At 52.9% G+C, this 20,033-nt stretch overlaps 1 protein-coding gene across 1 annotated transcript; it reads right to left on the reverse strand.

Moving 5' to 3' along the window:
• Positions 1 to 11,070: 11,070 nt before the first annotated feature.
• Positions 11,071 to 19,893, reverse strand: ALG12 (ALG12 alpha-1,6-mannosyltransferase). The gene is made up of 10 exons (XM_059082069.2): positions 19,704 to 19,893; positions 16,919 to 17,164; positions 16,714 to 16,846; positions 15,181 to 15,354; positions 14,400 to 14,594; positions 13,817 to 13,920; positions 13,010 to 13,233; positions 12,123 to 12,292; positions 11,959 to 12,034; positions 11,071 to 11,882 (listed from the first exon to the last, which is right to left on the reverse strand). The coding sequence occupies exons 2-10, from the start codon at positions 17,084 to 17,086 to the stop codon at positions 11,651 to 11,653; spliced, it is 1,476 nt and encodes a 491-aa protein (XP_058938052.1). The 5' UTR covers positions 17,087 to 17,164; positions 19,704 to 19,893; the 3' UTR covers positions 11,071 to 11,650.
• Positions 19,894 to 20,033: the final 140 nt, after the last annotated feature.

Below are 20,033 nucleotides of genomic sequence, written 5' to 3' on the forward strand. Positions count from 1 at the left end.
CTGCTGGAGGACACTGGCTTTTTATTCTTAGGGTAACAAAACAGTCCTACTCTTGGGGGCCAACATACACAGAAACCACATTCATGCAGCCTGTGGATCTTCACCTTAGCCCCAGGTGTGGGACCCAGGGGAAGTGGAGGAGTAATTCTTACAACGGCATTTCTGATAGTGGCAGTGATGCTTGAGAACTTCCCAGGTCTTGTGTTCAGAGCGAGTGCTGTGCAGCCTGTGGTGTTGGAGGGGAAGAGCAGCCACTGTGGACAACAGAATAGAGGCGCCTCCGAAAACCGTGTGCTGCCATACGACCCAGCAGTCTCACTCCTGGGTATTTTTCTGAGGAAGGCAAAAACACTAATTTGAAAAGATATATGTACCCCCGTGTTCACAGCAACATTATTTATGAGAGCAAGATATGGAAGCAACTAAAGTGTCCATCAACAGATGAATGGATAGAGGAGATATGGTGTGTGTGTGTGTATATATATATATGTATGTATACAAATATATATACATACACAATGGAATATTCCTTAGCCATAAAAAAAAATCTTGCCATTTGCAACAAAATGGATAGATCTGGAGAGTGTTACGCTAAGTGAAATAAGTTGGACAGAGACAAATACCACATGATTTCACACAAATGTGGAATCTAAAAACAAAATGAAACAGGAACACACTCACAGATACAGAGAATAAACTGGTAGTTTCCAGAAGGGAGAGGAAGAGGCACAAACTTCCACTGACAAGACGAGTCAGCAGGTTGTAATGTGCAGCATAGGGCATACGATCACTAATATTGTAAAAGATGTGTGTGGTGACAGGTGGTAACCAGACTCATGGTGATCGTCTTTATAACGTATAAAAATACTGCATCACTCTGTGGTATACCTACATCGTATGTCAGTTATAGTTCAATTAAGAAAAATCCATTAGCGTCAGAATGAGAAAGGGTCCGGGAAGGTGGCGCAGTAGGAGCACCGCGAGTCCCCGTCCCCGCCGGAATCGTCTGCCGTAACTGTCGGGAACTCTGGAGAGTACAGAAGGTTTGTCACCCTCAGGGGAGACGTGCAGGGTGGCGGCTCCCCACCCCCCAGCCCCAGCCACCTGGCAGGCAGCTGTGCATGAGTCCTAGAGCAGCTTGCACACAGCTTGCAGGAGCCAGGGCAGGGAAAGAAAGGACCCTGTCCTCCAGATATTGGGGATCTGTGCTCTGTTAGCTCACCACTGCTTCTGATCTCACAGGTGCAGAGAAAGAGGCAGGTGCCCCTGTTGTGCCTCCCGCACCCCCGCATTGTTGCAAGACCCTCTTCCCCTTCTCCAGTGTCTTCCAGGGGATTTAAAGGGGCAGAGCCCTTTTTTTAAAAAAAAATATTTTTTATTTATTTACTTTTGGCTGCATTGCGTCTTCATTGTTGTTCCCGGGCTTTCTCTAGTTGCAGCGAGTGAGGGCTACCCTTTGTGGCGGTGCGTGGGCTTCTCATTGTGGTGGCTTCTCTTTTTGTGGAGCACAGGCTCTAGGCACACGGGATTCAGTAGTTATGACACATGGGCTCAGTAGTTGTGGCTCGGGCTGTAGAGTACAGGCTCAGTAGTTGGGGTGCACGGGTTTAGTTGCTTTGCGGCACGTGGGATCTTCCCAGACCAGGGATCGAACCCGTGTCCCCTGCATTGGCAGGTGGATTCCCAACCACTGCGCCACCAGGGAAGTCCCCAGAGCACTTTCTTAATCCCCTGTATTTTTTGCTTTTCCCCTTTCAGGAGCCAGACATTAAAGACTAAGGACATATAAAAATAACTGCATATATGGGGAGAATTAGAATGTGACTACTTGTGCCCAGGGAACGGCTCAGAAAACACTTAAGAAGACATTAAGTTTACGCCTCAGGCTGACCCTTGGCACAAAGACAATCAAAAAACCTAGGGAAAACACAAAGCCTAGGGAAGAGGAAGAATCTGATTTCCAGAGTCACCAAATTGTTAGATGAAAATGTCCAGTGCACAACAAAAAAATCGCAAGGCATACAAAGAAACAGGAAAGTATGGTCAAAATACTTTTTACCCAAAGGAAAAATATAATTCTACAGTCTCTCCCTGAAAAAAAGACCTGATGGTGGATATACTGGACAGAGACTTTAAAACAGCAGTCTTAAAGATGCTCAAAGAACTAAATAGGACATGGAGAAAGTCAAGAAAATAATGCATGAAAAAATGGAAATATCAATAAAGACATAGAAAACCTAAAACACCAAAATGAAATTTGGAGCTGAAAAGTACAACTGAGATGGAAATTTCACTAGAAAGATTCAAAGGCAGATTTAAGCAGAATGAATAAAGAATCAGCAACTATGAATATAGTACAATGGAAATCATCAACTTTGAGAAACAGAAAAAAGATTGAAGAAAAGTGAAAAGAGCTAAGGGATATGTGGGCACCACTAAGCAAGCCAATATATGTACTGTGGGAGTCCCAGAGGAAGAAGTTATGGGTGGGGGCAGAAAGAATATGTGAAGATATAATGGCCGATAGCTTCCCAAATTTGATGAAAGACACAAATATAAACATCCAAGAAGCTCATGAACTTCAAGTAAGATGAACTCAAAGAGACCCACACTGACACATTATATAATCAAACTGTCGAAAGGCAGAGAATCTTGAAAGCATCAAGAGAAATGACTCACCACACACAAGGATCATCAATAAAATATTAGCAGATTTCTCACCAGAAACCTTGGAGCCCAGAAGACAATGGGCTGATATATTCAAAGTGCTAAATGAAAAAAAACTGTCGATCAGGAATTTTATATCTGGCTAAACTATCCTTCAAAAATGAGGGAGAGGGATTTCCCTGGCAGTCCAGTGGTTAAGATCCCACACTTCCACTGCAGGGAGCATGGGTTTGATCCCTGGTCTGGGAACTAAGATCCCGTATTCCACGTGACGCAGACAAAAAAAAAAAAAAAAAACGAGGGAGAAATTAAGACAATCCCAGATACACACAAGCTGAGGGAGTTAGTGACCACTAGACCTGCCCTGCAAGAAATGCTCAAGGGAGCCCTGCAGGTGAGATGAAGGGACATCAGACTGACTCAAAGCCATGTGAAGAAATGAAGTGTTCAGAGAGGTAAATATATATGCAGCTACAAAACCTAGTATTATTGTGAAGATGCATTGTAACTCCACTTTTGGGTTTTTTTCCCCCCATGTTTAAGAGACTAATACATTAAAAAAGAAAAAATATATATATATATATACATTCACACACATATATATATACTTCCAGTTTTGAGTTCTGCATGTGAGGAGCTTGGCAATTGCAACTCCATGCTAAAAGGTAAAAAGCAGAACAATCTGAAAAATCAAAAACTCTTCTTGGCGGACACAGGTCAAACTGTTGCCCCCAAGACTGGGGAGACAGGCAAGTACAGTGAATCATGGTTTCCCAGAGTAGAGAGTCAGGATTGCAACTTGGCCTGGGAAACCAGTTCTGGGGCAGAAAATCTTAAACTGCGGTTGATGTATTTTTGGAGACTCAAAAGTCCTCAGCAACTGTGAGAGTTAAGAACTCCGGGGGAGCCAGTCATAAGGGAGCCCACACAATACTGTGAGATTTACCCCTGGAGCATGATCAGGTTCCCAAGTAAATATCAGAGCAAAGTCCCCTCAGGCTTTCTGCAGGGGGAGGGAAGGAACCATTTCCTAATGTGACAGAGCACTCTGCTCTCCTTAACAAGGCTGCTCTCAAGGAAAACTTGTTAACCAGAGCCTGACCTGCTGGGGTGTTATCAGAGCCTAACTGACCAGGGGAAGGGAAATGCCCAGCTCCAGCCTCCTCTGGGCAGCCTGTCCCAACCAAGGGGAGAAAAAGGACTGAGAAACACTTGTGAAGGTCACAGTCCAGAGGCACAGGCTCAGTAAAAGAACTGAGGCCTGATCACAGGACCATAGAAGGCTTCCCCCTCTCCCACACCTCACCTCCACATTATTAAGGCCTATTTATAGCAGTTCCTTTCACCCAGTAGTACATCATGTCTGGCTATCAGGAAAAAATTACAAGGCAAATTACACAGTTAAAAGGCAAAAAAAAACACAATTTGAAGAGACAGAGCAAGGTTCAGAACCAGATATGGCAGAGATGTTGGAATTATCAGACTGGGAGTTTAAAACCATTATGTTTAATACGCTGAGGGCTCTCATGGATAAAGTAGACGACACACAAGCAAAGATGGACAATGTGAGCAGAGAGTTGGAACTCCCGGAAAAGAGCTGAAAAGAAAAGCTTGAGATAAAAAAACACTGTAACAGAAATGAAGCCTTTGATGGGCTTATTAGTAGACTGGACATGGCTGAGGAAAGAACCTCTGAGCTAGAGGATGTCTCAATAGAATCCTCAAAAAGCAAAAAGCAGGGAGAAAAAAGACTGGAAAAAACAATGATCTATGGGACAATTACATAAGGTGTAACTTGTATAATAGGAATACTGGAAGGAATGAAAGAGGAAGAAACAGATGATTTAAAATAACGACTGACAATTTCCGCAACTGAAATGTCAGACACCAAAACAGGAAGCCCAGAGAACATCAAGCAGGATAAATGCCGATAAATAAATAAATAAAACAAAAAATCTACACCTTTACATATCATTTTTAAACTAAAGAAAATCAAAGACAAAAACCCCAAAGAAACCGGCAGGGTTGGGGGGGGGAATACCTTACCTACAAAATAACAAAGATAAGAATTACAACTGACTTCTCAGAAATCGTGCAAGCAAGAAGAAAGTGGACTGAAATATTTAAAGTGTTGAGAGATAAACCCCACCAACTTAGAATTCTATACCCTTTGAAATTATTCTTAAAAATGAAAGAGAGGGGGCTTCCCTGGTGGCGCAGTGGTCGAGAATCTGCCTGCTGATGCAGGGGACACGGGTTCGTGCCCCGGTCTGGGAAGATCCCACATGTCGCGGAGCGGCTGGGCCCGTGAGCCGTGGCCGCTGAGCCTGCGCATCCGGAGCCTGCGCTCCACAACGGGAGAGGCCACAGCAGCGAGAGGCCCGCGTACCGCAAAAAAAAAAAAAAAAAAAAGAAAGAGAAAGAAAGACCTTCTCAGAAAAACAAAAGTCAAGGGAATGTGTGGCCAGTAGACTGCCTGACAGGAAATGTTAAAGAAAGTTCTTTAGAGAGAAGGAAAATGATACAGGTCAGAAACTTGGATCTACATAAAATAAGAAAGAGCTCAAAGAAGGAATCAATTAATTTTTAAATTCTTAATTGATCTAGGAATTAACAGGTTCAAAATAATAATACCAACAATGTATTCACTTCTGTATGCTTATACATGTATGAATATATGAGTGTATATTATATGTGTGTGTGTGTGTGTGTGTGTGTGTGTGTGTGTGTGTAGCTTCTATATAAGTGAAATGAGTGCCACCAATGATACAAGTGATCAGAGGGAGGCACTGTAAGCCTGCACATCACACAGGAAGTGGCATAGTATCGGCTTGGCCAAAAAGTTCATTCGGGTTTTTCCATACATATTTTTGGCCAACCCAATAATTTGAAAATTGACTTGGATTAGCTGTAAATATATAATACATTGCAAACTCTAGGGCAACCACTAAGAAAAAAAGTACAGAAGAAGTATAACCCATATGCTAAAAAGAAGAGAAAATTTTATCATATAAAATGCTCAATTAGGGCTTCCCTGGTGGCGCAGTGGTTGAGGGTCCGCCTGCCGATGCAGGGGACATGGGTTCGATCCCTGGTCCGGGAAGATCCCTTATGCCGCGGAGCAACTAAGCCCGTGCGCCACAACTACTGAGCCCGCGCGCCACAACTACTGAAGCCCGTGCGCCTAGAGCCCGTGCTCTGCAACAAGACAAGCCACTGCAATGAGAAGCCCGCGCGCTGCAACGAAGAGTAGCCCCTGCTCGCCGCAATTAGGGAAAGCCCGCACGCAGCAATGAAGACCCAATGCAGCCAAAAATAAATAAATAAATTTATTTTTTAAAAAAACCTGAGGCACACAACACATGGCTCCATTTGAAGTGCAGAGAAAGGAAGCAAATGTAAAGATGCCGTATGAAGTCCCCACTGCATGAATTAACTGTAGCACCTACAGTAATAATGCTGCAGCCACCCCTGCTGCTGCTTCCGGAGCGCGTGTTCCCCGCATCCGCCTACAACACCGTGTGCGCTCACCCCCTCCGGAGCAGGTGGTCTCTCCAGTAAACCGCAAACTCTTGTGGCTCTTGCGGATTGTTTCATTGTATTTAGTACAACACCAGGAACCTTGACCACCACCACGGGACCCACGAAGAGCCCTGGCAATGCTGCAGGCACTCCCAAGACGCAGAGAAAAGGCAAGACGCGAAGAGAAAAAGCTGAATGGCTTGATGTGCATCGCAGAGTGAGGTTTGCAGCTGCGGCTGCCGCCACTTCAAGATGAATGTAAAAAAGAAAAGGAAATCCACGAAGCTGGCACTGCAGCTACACCAGCAGGCAGAAAACCTTGCACTTCTTGTGAGATACCTCTTTATTTTCATTTGAAAAAGCAGCTTTTATGTGGGCGCAGGATTGCCATAAGAAAGGTGCACCTATATAGAATCTAATAATGATTCCAGAAAAAGCAAAGTCATCATACGACAACTTAAAGCGAAAGGGAGGGGAAGGTTGTAAAGCTGGAGAATTGAATGCCAGCAAAGGATAGTTTGATGATTTTAGAAAGAGGTTTGGCTTTTAAAATGTCAAGGTAACGGGAGAGGCAGCGCAGACAAGTTCTCAGACGCTGTTAAGAAAATCACTGGGGAGAAAGGACATCTGCCTGAACAAGGTTTTAATACAGATGAAACTGCCCTGTCCTGGGGGAAAAAATGCCACAAAGGACACTCATCAGTAAGGAGAAGCGGGAAGCGGGTTTCAAGGCAGGAAGGAATGGGCCATCTCTGTGTCCTGCACAAACGCGGTCGGGCTTATGGCCAGGGCTGCCCTCATCTGTAACGCTGCTGAGCCTCAGCCTTGCAGGGAGAAGATGAACAGCAGCTGCCCGTCTTCTGACTGGACACCCAAAGGGCCTGGGCAACCAGAACACCTTTTCTGGATTGGTTCCATCGATTCCTTGTCCCTGAATTCAGGAAGCACCTTGTCAGGAAGGGACTGCCTTTTACAGTTCTTTTGATACTAGGCAACGCGCCTGCGCGCCCAGAACCCCATGAGTTCAACACCGAAGGTGCTGAAGTGCTGAAGTGGTCTCAATGTCTCTATTCAGTCTCTAGGTCAGGGGGCCATAGGACCTTTAAGGCTCATTACACACAACACACTATATAGAAAGGATCATCAACGCTATGGAAGAGACCCTGATACAGAGACTGTCGTGAAAGTCTGAGAGTCTGGGAGGATCATAATATTGAGGATGCCATCGTTGTTATTAAAAAAAAAAAAAAAAAAAAAAAAGCCGTGAGAGCCATCAAGCCCAAAACAATACATTCCTGCTGGAGAAAAATGTCCAGATGCTGTGCATGACTTCACAGGATTTACCACAGACTCAGTCAAGGAAATCGTGGGGGGCTTCCCTGGTGGCGCAGTGGTTAAGAACCCGCCTGCCAGTGCAGGGGACACAGGTTCAAGCCCTGGTCCGGGAAGACCCCACATGCTGCGGAGCAACTAAGCCCACGTGCCACAACTACTGAGCCTGCACTCTAGAGCCCGTGAGCCACAACTACTGAGCCCACATGGCACAACTACTGAAGCCCACACGCCTAGAGCCTGTGCTCCGCAACAAGAATCCACTGCAATGAGAAGCCCACGCACCGCAACTAGAGAAACCCCGCGCACAGCAACAGAGACCCAACACAGCCAAAAATAAATAAATAAATAAATAAAAATAAATCAAGAAAGTCATGAAAGAGATTGTGGGTTTGGCAAATAAAGTGGGCAGGGGGGGTGAACGGTTCTGAGATATGGGTCTTCAAGAAATTCAAGGACTGGGACTTCCCTGGTGGTCCAGTGGTTAGGGCTCCGAGCTTCCACTGCAAGGGGCCTGGGTTCGACCCCTGGTTGGGGAGCTAAGATTCCACAAGCCACGTGGCACCGTCTAAAAAAAAAAAAAAAAATTCAAGGGCTACTAGGCAGCACACCAGAGGAACCCACAGAAGACGACCTGATGGAGATAGATGAGGGCTCCTGAGCCAGAGGCAGACGACGAGACAGGCAAAGAAGAAGCAGCGCCAGGAAACAAACTGACATCAGACAGCCTGGCAGAACGGTTCCAGTGAGTCAAGACGACTTTTGGGGCTTCCCTGGTGGCGCAGTGGTTGAGAATCCGCCTGCCGATGCAGGGGACACGGGCTCGTGCCCCGGTCCGGGAAGATCCCACATGCCGCGGAGCGGCTGGGCCTGTGAGCCATGGCCGCTGAGCCTGCACATCCGGAGCCTGTGCTCCACAACGGGAGAGGCCACAGCGGTGAGAGGCCCGCGTACCACAAAAAAAAAAAAAAAAAAGTATCCCCTTATACATCATTGTAAAGCAATTATACTCCAATAAAGATGTTTAAAAAAAAAAAAAAGTATCCCCTTTTAAAAAAAAAAAAAAAGACGACTTTTGACTTGTTTTACAATATGGATCCTTCCGTGATACGGGTAGTGAAGCTAAAGCAAGTGGTGGCAGGATGGGTAGCATACAGAAACACTTTAGAGAAGTGAGAAAGCAAAGAAGTCGGGCAGAGATTATGAAGTATTTCTGCCAAGTTCACCGAGTGCACCGGCCTCCCCTGCGTCCACCCACGCCCCACCTCTGCCGCCTGAGACAGCAAGACCTGCCCCTCCTCTTCCTCCTCCTCCTGTCTCAGCGTGAGGACGAGGAGGAGCGGTGAACGATCATCATGTCGCGGCTAAGAGACCTCTCTGTCGTGTGTCTCGATGCGAAAATCGAACAGCTGTACGCCGTGTAAAAGACTTATATGGAAGTGGACGGTCCATCCTCACACAGGCATAAGCTGAGTGATACTAAGTATAAAATTAACAATGTGGTTTTGTTTTATAACTTTGCTTTCAAAGAATTAGGTACAGTCTCCCTCCCTCCCTGACTCCTAGTTGGAGAAACTGTGTAACAGTCTAGTATCATCATAGGTTTTTTTTTTAATGTAACAATGTTCCCAATGCTGTATTATGAATATGACTGCAATACTATGTGCCATAAAAATTTTAGGACGATCCATCCATTAGCGTATAGGCTGGGCTGCCTGGAAGTGATCGTGTCGATTACACGAGGCAACCGTAGCAGTCATGTTGCTGCTGCTCCATTATCAATGCGCGTGTCATTGTACCTGTAAATAAATGTGAATTTCTTTTTCAAAATCTTTTCATTATTGTCTAGTATTAGTTATATGCGTAACATCTACAGCCTTTCGTATCGTCTAAGATAATAATGACATAGGTACTCACAGACTATTCATCTTGGAAACACATGAAAACTCATGATGTTGATAAATACAGTACAGTATTATAGTACTATAAATATTTTTTTTATGTTTTTTTTTTTTTTTGGCCCACCGCGCAGCTTGCAGGATCTTACTTACCCAATCAGGGATCAAACCCGGGCCCCCAGCACAGAGTCCTAACCACTGGACCGCCAGGGAATGCGCTATGATTTTTTAAAGTCTTTTACTGAATTTGTTACAATATTGCTTGTTTTACGTTTTTGGTTTTTTGGCTGCAAGGCATGTGGGATCTCAGCTCCCCGACCAGGGATCAAACCCGCACCCCCTGCACTGGAAGGCAAAGTCTTAACCACTGGACCACCAGGCAAGTCCCCCTATGATTTTCTTAATTTTCTTTTCTGTAGCTTACATAATTGAAAGAATACAGCATCTGACATATAACATACAAGATATGTGTCATCGACCGTTCATGTTATGGGTGAATCTTCCACTCCACAGGAGCTATTAGTAATTAAGCCTTGGGGGGAGGTCAAAGGTGATATGAGGATTTCCGACTGCGTGGGGGTCGGTGTCCCTTGACACGGGTAAAACGTATGCTGATGTCGGGGTCAGGGTTCTCACTGCAGGGACAGGACATGCAGACGTGGAATGAGGGAGGCCAACAGACGCCCACAGAGATGGGGTGTAACTGGAGGTGTCAGCATGGTGCTGTGGCCTCTCACACCTGTGCACATGCGTAAGCGTGTGCCCACGTGCAGGTGCGCCTGTCCCCCCTCTCTCCGCAGAAAGGGCCTAGAAACACGGGCATCCTGCTAGCAATGAGCACACTGCACCCAGATCTCGGTCTCTGAAACCAGTCCCTGCCAGAGGAGCCCGGGCCCTCCAAACGGCCGACTCCTGGGTGGAGACAGAGAGGCCCGAGGAGCCTGCGTGGGACTCCTTGTGCCAGGAAGCAGGGTAACGACGGGGCACGCAGCCGGGACAGCACAGCTTGACAGGCCCCCCGGGGGAATCTGCAGTTTGAACACCAAGGCAACCGACGGGGCAGCTCAGGGCCCATCGAGGTCCGGCAGCAGACCACGCGTGCAGGCTGACGGCCGGGGGCCACATGTGAACAATGAGAACTGCCGATGACAGATCAGTAACAAACGCTCACGAGAAACAGGCAACGGGGGAAGGTGGGAGCCTGCTGAGCGGCGGGCGGCCGCAGCAGGAATCACCAGTGGGCGCTGTGTCGGGGAGGTTTGGGGAGGGGCCGCACAGACTGCTTGTCAGCTTCGATGGAAAAAAACAGAAACTAAAGGTCAGGAAGCGCCACCTCCTTCCGAGGCACCAAGGCACTCGGGCTGGAGGCCAGGTGTAGGCAACTCCCTCTGGAATGGCTCGGGAAAGACTGCCTGTCTCTACGCACACGTGTGTAGCGTGTGCATGCGTGTGCAGTGTGTGTGCACGCGGGCAAATCACACTCGGTTCCCTGCATCGTCTTCAGTGCCCGGTGAAGTCAGACACGTGTCAGGAACTCAGTAAACACTGTTCATTAAGGTGGGAAAGTGCCCAAATCACTTAAACAAAACCCAGGTGGAGGCAGTCTCTGGAAGCATCACCTGAGATCAACAATAAGACATTTACAATTCGATTCTCACTCTTTTTGAACGCGTTTATCTCCTAAAGCCTCATCTGAAATGGAAACGGCTGCCTGTGACCACAAAGGAGGCCCCGCCCAGAGGACTAGGTGCTGGTGGGGACGAGTCCAGCACGAGGTGAGTGCTGAGTTTCTGCGGTTACGCAGCCCCAGGGGGACGCCCTTTCAGGGGCCGAGAGGCCACAGCCTGCGGCACACAAGCAGCTCCGCGGGCAAGATCCACATCCCGCTGCCGTGAACAGCACTGGCTCTGCACGGTAAACAGCACCCCACCCACCGTCTCCCTGGCAGAGGTGCCAGGCCCCTCGTTCTCACAAGCGGTGGGCGGCGTGGACGGGGGAGTCCCGGCTGTGGCTGTGGACGCGCCCCCGCGAGAGCACGCCCCCGCGAGACCGCGCCCCCGCGAGAGCGCGCCCCCGCGAGACCACGCCCCCGCGAGACCGCGCCCCCGCGAGAGCACGCCCCCGCGAGACCACGCCCGTGGTCCTCTGCGCGTTTCCTGTTTCCCGTTTCCCGACTCGTCCCCTTCTGTCGGAATGCCCGACGTTCCTGGAGGGCCTCTGGCTCCTCCTCCTCAGGAAGGCTCGAGAAGTCTCTCCAGAAGAACCAGCTTGGTCTGCAGGTTCACGTCAAAGGGGGGCAGCCGGCTCAGGTTCAGGCTCAGCCCGGTTGTGCCTGGGACGCTGGCCAGCACCCGGTGCGTGTCCCGGTAGGGGGCCAGCTGCCCGGGGGCAGCCTCCGCGAGGAGGTGCGTGTAGGCCAGCATGCGCTCGGAGCCGGGCTGCACGTCCTCTCTCTTCTCGTACCTGCAAACGAGAGCGAGGCTGTGCATCGCGGGGTCCGTGGCGGCCCCGGGAGCCCCTGCGCGAGACGAGGACGTACCTCCAGGCACTGTTGACTTCCAAAAACCGGGACACACCTGTCTGGGCAGCGGCCACGTCGATGTGCACAACGACATCTGCGGAAACCGCGGCTGCTCAGTTAGCGCTGCGAATCCGGCACCTCTGGCCAGGGCCGCAGCCGGTAGCGGGGGGCTGAGCGCCTACCTGTGCGGGGGGGCACCAGCTCGTGCAGCCTCTGCATCGCCACGCCGCCAGGGTAGTTGAAGTGGGACACGTACAAGCCTGTGGCCGAGTATGTGGCGTTCACCACGAGGTGTCCTATCACAAGGAGGGACCCCACTTTATACAGCCAGGACTTCTTATAATTATTCAGCCTGTAAAAGAGCAGTGCACCTTGCGGAAAGGCAACGGCAGCAGCAGAGCAGAAACTATCGTTAGAAGCCCGCTGCCTGCTGTCGCTGCGCGAGAGTTACCAGCAAGCAGGCAGACGTGACACTGGCTCTCTGAAACTCCACCCAGATGCCAATTTAAAACTTATATTGCAGGGCTTCCCTGGTGGCGCAGTGGTTGAGAATCCGCCTGCCGATGCAGGGGACACGGGTTCGTGCCCCGGTCCGGGAAGATCCCACATGCCGCGGAGCGGCGGGGCCCGTGAGCCATGGCCGCTGAGCCTGCACGTCCGGAGCCTGAGCTCCGCAACGGGAGAGGCCACAACAGTGAAAGGCCCGCGTACCACAAAAAAAATTAAAAATAAAACTTATATTGCATTTTCAAGCATCCCACGTCATTACTTGGGTCAGAGCGTAGCCTCCGGGCCAAATACCGCACTGCCTATGTGTAAGGGAAGCAGACGGGATAAGGCCGCTGTCACAGTGCGCGGGCAGGACCGTGAAGCCCACGGAGCGAGGCACTCGCCATCTGTCATTTACAGGCCAGTTGCTGGCCCTGTAGACTCAGGCTGGACCCTTGACCAAAGCCTGGCCAGGCGCCCAGTTAAACACGTTGGTTTACCCTAAGCACCTTCCCCTTTGTGAACCGGTAAAGCGCCCCCAGGGGAGCCCAGGCAGCAGCGTCTCGGTGGCGGCACTCACACACGGGCACAGCCCCTGGCGGCCACCACATTGAGCAGGGGGAAGGCATAGATGATGAAGCGCAGCTCCTTGTGCGGGAGAAGTGAGTACAGAGCCACAAAGCCCAGCGCTGGCAGGAGCAGCGCCAGGGCCCTTCTGTCCACGGCGCCCAGGGGCACAAAGAGCAGGCTGCAGCCCAGGCCACGAGGCAGGGCTGAGTAGAAGTACCAGAGCAGTGGCGAGGTCTGTGGCAGGAGGGTTAAGGAGGCCACGTGCCAGCCACAGCTGCCCGTCCCCGGGCCGAGCTCAGGAGGGAGCCAGGAGCGTGCGGTAGATACAGCCCTGATGGCGCCCCTGCCTGCAACACCTGGGACCCTCGCGCCTCGGGCCACAGCGTGAGCCCTTCACACATGGACAGAGGCTGGGACTCGGGTGTCGGTGCCAGAGCCAGACCGCGGGTGGCGAGTGGGGCTGCGCAGAGTTCTTTAACTTTTCTTTAACTTTTCCCTCCATTTTTCACTGTAAAAACAGATTGTCCCAGAGTGATGGGCCCACTCGGGACTCAGTATTCTATTTGCGTGTGTTTAACTACTCCAGAATAAAATGTGAAAAGAAAGCAGATCATCATGAGGACAAAGGAGACGCTTCGGCTACACACACCGACCGGGTGGTGGCCACTGGACCAGGGGAGGCCCAGACTGCAGGGAAGAAGGCGCCAGTGCTGGCGCTGCAGCAGCCACCATGCTCCATCAGGTGTGGACACAGGAGGAGAGTGGCTCATCGCGCAGCCCCGCCCCGTGGGCCACCGTGCAGACACTGGAAGGATACACCCCAGTTGGAACTTTTGTTCAGGACGGTGTTGTACCAGAGCACCTCTCCTTCTGGCCACACGAGGTAGCGCCAAAAATAGGAGTCCACGGCCACCGTCAGTCCTAAGTAAAGAAGACCTCAGGAAAGAACACGGGCGCCTGGGAAGCTCGGATCTCGACGCAGCTGGCTGAACGGCAGCCGCGGAGTCCCGGTCACAGGTGGATGTTCCCGAGACACAGCCCCGCCAGCACAGAAACCAGGAGCCACCAGCAGCTTCACGTCAAGGAGGTGAGGCGTCGGGACCTACTCCCCGAACAAGCCTCTTCACGCAGGTCCCTCGTGGCCGCCCGGCCTGGCTGAGACACACGAGGAGAGGAGCCCCTGATGCAGGCCCCGGGCAGCAGGGGGTGGGGGCCCTCGTGGGGGACCCTTGGGCAGAGCAGCCAGGGACCTGCACCCAAACGTTTTAACACCACTGAAGGTGAAGGTAATTTCATTTAACGAAAAACAAAGATAAGAAAACCTCCCGAGTTTCGTCTCCATAAAACAAGACGAAGCAAGCACAGGCCCCAGACAGCACGGCCACGGTGACCCGACTCACCTAGGCAGAGCACCCCCGCCGGCACGGCGCAGCGCAGGGCCCTGGCCACCGAGACCTTCCGCAGGCAGAGCGGCGCCAGCAGCGCCAGGCCCAGGAGCAGGCTCAGCTCGGCTCTGAAGACCAGGATGGCGAAGGCCGAGAGCCGGATGAAGCGCGTCCACCTCTGCTGCAGCCAGGCTGCGAGCGCCGGCAGGACTGCAAGGCACAGGCCAGAGGCAGGCCGCTCGCTCTCCCCGCAGCAGAGCCGCACGGAACCCTCCGGAAGACAGCCGGCACCTCTCAGAGCCAGACCCGCCAACGCGGGCCCGAGGCTGCACCGCGACAGCCCCCCGCCCGGCCCGCGTCCGGCGCTGTGACACAGCCCGAGCCACTTCCGCAGGCCGGACGGCCCCGGACGGCCCCAGACGCCGGCGTCCACGTGGCTCCCCGCCTCCTCCGCGGCCTCGCACCCGCGCAACCAGCGCCAACCTCGGCCGCCTCCTCCCCTTCCCCTGCCGGCTGCCTCTGCCGCCCGGTCCCCCCGAGGTCCCCGCTCCCCGCACTCGGCCTCCTGAGGCTCCCAGAGCGTCCCCACCGGCCCCGCGCGTGGCTTGCTCTCCTCCCAGCTCCGCAGACCAGCTCCAGCTCCGGTCCTGCTCAAGAGAAGCCGAGCCCTGGAAGCCGGGCCTCAGTCCAGCACCGAGGACAGGGCCCTGCTCCCCTCGCAGGGTTCCTGAGACGCCTGGTGGGGAGCAGGCACCTCGGAGGGCCCCCCAGGCGGGCCGGCCGGGCGGCTACGTACCCACCGCCAGGGCGAGCACGTTGGGGAGCGTCCGCGTGCAGTAGAACATCAGGTGGAACTGCGAGGCCGTCACGCAGCAGAACAGGGTGGCCACCGCGGCCCCAAACTGCCGCCTCACTTCCTTTTGTAAGGTCCAGAGTCCAAAGATCACGCCAAGTCCGAGGACGGCCCTGACTGAACAGAGAGGGCGCCGTGTGTGACAGCAGCGGGGCGGGGTCTCGAAATGGCCCTGAAGGAGGGGAGCTGCCTTCGGTACTAAAAACGGGCTGCGTGTACGCGGCAGAATAGTACTCGGCCATAGAGAAGGAAACCGAGCCGCTGCAGCAGCACGGAGGAACCTAGAGGTGATCAAACTAAGTGAAGCCAGCCAGACAGAGAAGGACAAGTATCACGTGGTATCACTTATGTGTGGAATCTAAAACATGACACAAATGGATCTATATACGAAACAGAACAGACTCACAGCCACAGAGTGTAAACTTACGGTCACCCAAAGGAAGGAGGAGAGGGATAAATTAGGAGTTTGGGATCAACAGATACACACTACTGGATATAAAACAGAAAATTAACAAAGATACACCGTATAACACACCGAACTGTATTCAGTATCTTATGACCTATAATGAAAAGAATCTGAAAAATATACATATAACTGAATCACTTTGCTGTACATCTGATACAATGCCATACTGTGAACCAACTACACTTCAGTTAAAAAAAATAGACACATAAAACGAGTGAAACTATTTAAAGTGACAGTATATTTTTCACTGAAACTAGCCTTAGGCGAATTTGTTCATTTTGTGTTTCACTCGCTATTCACTGAATTCTTTTAACTTGGAGTGTGGTGGCCCACATTTCGTGTCCTGTCACATCGTTTATTGAACACCTTTGAAACTGTCAAAAAAATGGGCTGGCCGTGGAAGACGGACAGCCTCGACTCTGGCCCCCCCGATCCTGAAGCTGCACTGTGCCTGGCGTCCCCGAGGCAGGGGCCTGCGGCACTCAGTCGCTGGGCAGGGCAGGAGTATCAGGGCGACAGCCCGGCACTGACCCCAGCAGCCCCGCCACCTGGCCAATACCTCCAGGGCGTTTACCAAGGAGCTGATGCTCAGACGCGGCCCCCAACTCTCCCGTCCAAGGCTTCCTGGCCCCCCACGTGACCACAACAGCCTAGAACGAGGGTGGATTTCCATCGCCTCATCTGCCCTCTCAAGAAGCACAACTGCTTCTTCCCCAGGAATGTGCAATTTTTAAAGCTCTCCGTAGAGGCCGGACCAACCAGCCGTGAGATGCATTTGACTCAGCTGGGAAACATGCTGCTTCTCTCGGGGGGTGGGCCTCGGCCCCCACTGCAGTCACGCGGGCACAGCCCGGCGGGGCTGACGCTGTCCCCGCTCTGAGTCCCCCTGCCGAGTGGCCGAGATTCCAACAGGTGGACCCTGCTGCACGAGGGACCCTCAACCTGGGTGACTGAGACCCCGTGACCACACTGCAGTTCTCCACCCCGTCCCCGTATGAAGACCCCCTTACCTACTAGCTGAGAATAGAACTTGGACACTTCCAAGAGCGAAAGCACGTAAACGGCGGGGCTGGAGAGTGCCGCGATCACCAGCGGCCCAAGGAACGTCCTGGGGACCACGCCAGGGAACTCGAGATGGTCAAACTGCAGCGAGAGGGCAGGTCAGCAGAGGCCCCAGGCAGCGGGGGTCGAGGCACGGCTTGGGCGGGAACTCACCTTCTCCACATCCAGCCGGTGGTAGAGCAGGTCGTGCACGGCCTGCAGGTTGAAGCTCTCCTCCACCTTGGTGTAGGGGCACGCGAGCAGGTGGACGGCGGCTACCACCAGCAGCAGCCCCAGGAGCCGGCGCTGCTTGCCCAGGCCCGACGGGCTCTTCCCGGGCATTCTCACGCTCGAGTTAACACCTGGGCAATGTGTTTGCAGGGTAATGGGAATCCTTTGGACTGCTGCAGCTTCTGTAATCTGAAAACACATCAAAATAGAACGTTGAAAGACAAATCATGCTAGAGAAGCTTTCGTACTTTGACCAGCCTTCTTCCGCTTTAAGCTGTGCGAACCCTTTTCCAGGAAGAAAGACCTGAGCTGCAGAACCGTGCAACTGAGTTTAGTCCCCTGTGCAGCGGGCCTTCGGCCAGCCCAGCGCTGGACAGCAGCAGGACGACCCCCATGCTCGAGAAGCTGAAACCTGGCCGGAGAGTTAGCAACAAGCTGGGCTCGGCCCGCACGGTACTGGCCGAGGGAGATGGGCCGGGAGGCTGCGAAGTGGGAGGGCGGGAGGGGTGCGCCTGGAGAACTGCAGAGGGACAGCCACGAGAGGACAGGAGGTGAGGTGCAGGGCTTGGGGTGCCAGCGAGGCCCTGCACCCCAGGGATGGTGAGACAGGGCCGTGGACCGCCACCCACTGTGTGCTGATCTTCACCCCCCGAGCCTCTTGGAGCCCCGGGGAGCACCACGCTGGTCGCGAGCACAGACACGTGGATGGCAGGAAGCAAGAGTGGGTCCCCGGGGGGTGGGGATGCAGACAGGTGTGCCTGCAATGGACCAGCCAAACACTGACAGGACTCTGCGGGGCACCCCACGGCACGAAGCTTCCTGAGAAAACCATGGAAGTGTCTGGGGCAGTTCCTACTCGTGGAAAACCTCCATCTTTCAATCTGGCGAGGAAAGGAAGATGGCAAACTCTTCCTGTTTCTGGCTTGTCTGAAAACAGGTTTGCTTTTATTTGATCAAAACCAGAAGGGCAGGGCTCCCCTGGTGGCGCAGTGGTTGGGGGTCCGCCTGCCGATGCAGGGGACACGGGTTCGTGACCCGGTCCAGGAAGACCCCACATGCCACGGAGCGGCTGGGCCCATGCGTCCGGAGCCTGTTCTCCGTAACAGGAGAGGCCACGACAGTGAGGCCCGCGGACCGCAAAAAACAAACAAACAAACAAAACCCAGAAGGGCAAGAAGTGAGAGAACCACAGTGCTTACTGTTTTGGTTGGAGGGAGAGGTATGAAGTCTGTACTCTCCTAGGATAGCAAGTGGGGAATCAACAAGTGAGGGGGAACAGGAATCCTGTTTGCTAGGGTGGTGGTGGTGAGGTGAGGGAAGTAAGGGGGTCAAAGAGCTCTAATAATTAAGAATTACCAAAATAACATGCAGTTTCCAGGGAAGTAACAGAATTCTTCCCTTACCACATGTAAGGGCGAGATTCTTCTGTCCCCCGCTCCCCACTGTAACCTCAGCAAGGATGGGCTCTGGTCATCACAGGGGGCATCTGTCTCCCCTGCGGGGCTCACAAGCCGAGGGCAGGGCTGACTCACTGCTGTACCAGCACAGCCGGTGCCCAACAAACTACTTGAAGAAGAAATTCATAAAAACTAAGCGTGGATCTCATCACACCAGTTTACATTTTCATTAAAGAAACGTTAACGCTTTAATTTCCAGTGAAGCCGAAGAGACCACGGAACGTTCATATACTCCTCTCTGTTCCTCTTACTGTTCGAGGGCAAAAAGAGTCTAAAGAACTAGGAAGCCTCTCTAAGGCCAGGCGGCTGGAGCAGCTGCGCAGGTGCTCCGTGGCAGGAACCTCACCTGGGCTCACAGCTGTCCCAGGCCAGTCCCCGCACACCCCACTCCACGCCTCTGCCCAGAGAGGAGGTTCCCCTGCGGGAAGATCTAGACTCTGTTATTTCGTGAGCTGTGGGGTGAAAAGGTACCTGCCAAACCCCGCTCCAGGCCCCAGGAGCTTCTCACCCAGATAAGAGTGTGCTCCGTGCTAAAGACCAAGGGCAGAAACCAAGTGGCAAAGCAGCTGATTCTGGAAGGCGCTAGCGGGTGCCGCTGCATGCCCACCCGGGACCACGAGGAGACAAACAGGACATAAGCAAGTACAGAAACCATGGTCAACCCCCCACCGGGCCCGAGGCGGTCAGCAGACGCACCCGCACCGGTCCACACCTGCTTGCAGCCGTTTGGGTTGTTAATCTCAGGCACCCACAGGCTAAAACAGGCCACGACTTTAAAACATGTCGTTTATAGGATGGTGACCCCTCAGATTAGGTGCAAAGGCCTTCTTGTCCCCGTCTATTCGGATTCTAAGGTCTCTACTGAAACTGGTCAAGTCAGATGGTCACGTTATTAATCCCTGGCTGGAAACACAAAGGAACTGGTACAAATTCGGCCAGAGAAAACTCTATCATTTGTACTGCTTCCTTCTGGCAGTTCTGTCCTACCAGAAACCAGGTAACGCCCACCTTCGTTCTTCCTAACTTAAACCACGGGTTCCGGCGCCAATTGCCTCGGGCACGTGGGGAAATGCAGATGTCTGGAACCCCAGAAACACACTCATCAGGCCCCCGGCGAGGAGCCCCAACCCCAGGTGAGGAGACTGCCCTCAGGTGAGGAGCCCAGCGGTCGTCCCGCGTGGACACGCACGGTGAGGCCCAAGGAGCACCACGACAGCGCCGGCCCAGGGTCCCCACAGCCCGTCCCTAGAGCCCCAGCCGCGCGCGCTGACCTCGCCAGTCCACGGCGCGGTCCCTCGAAGCGCTTCCGCCTGCGCTGCCCTCAGCCGGAAGTCGGACGGCGGAAACAGAAAATAGAGGCGACGCTCTTGCCCGAACCTAACATGGCCACTAAACCCCGGCCGCCGTCGCGGCGGGCGCCCTCTCTTTCCGGAGTAAAGATGGCCGCCGCGGGCGGTGCAAGCGAGAGGCCGGAGCGAGGGGCGGGCTCGGATCTCCACGCCCCCTGTGCCCAACCTTCCCGGCTGGACGCTGACCCGGGGCCTTTCTATTGGTCGCCTCTCGTGGCGAGCCCGGATTGGGCCACATGGGGACGGGGCGGG

This window comes from Kogia breviceps, chromosome 12, assembly GCF_026419965.1.
Source record: "Kogia breviceps isolate mKogBre1 chromosome 12, mKogBre1 haplotype 1, whole genome shotgun sequence".
Lineage (NCBI taxonomy): Eukaryota > Metazoa > Chordata > Mammalia > Artiodactyla > Physeteridae > Kogia > Kogia breviceps.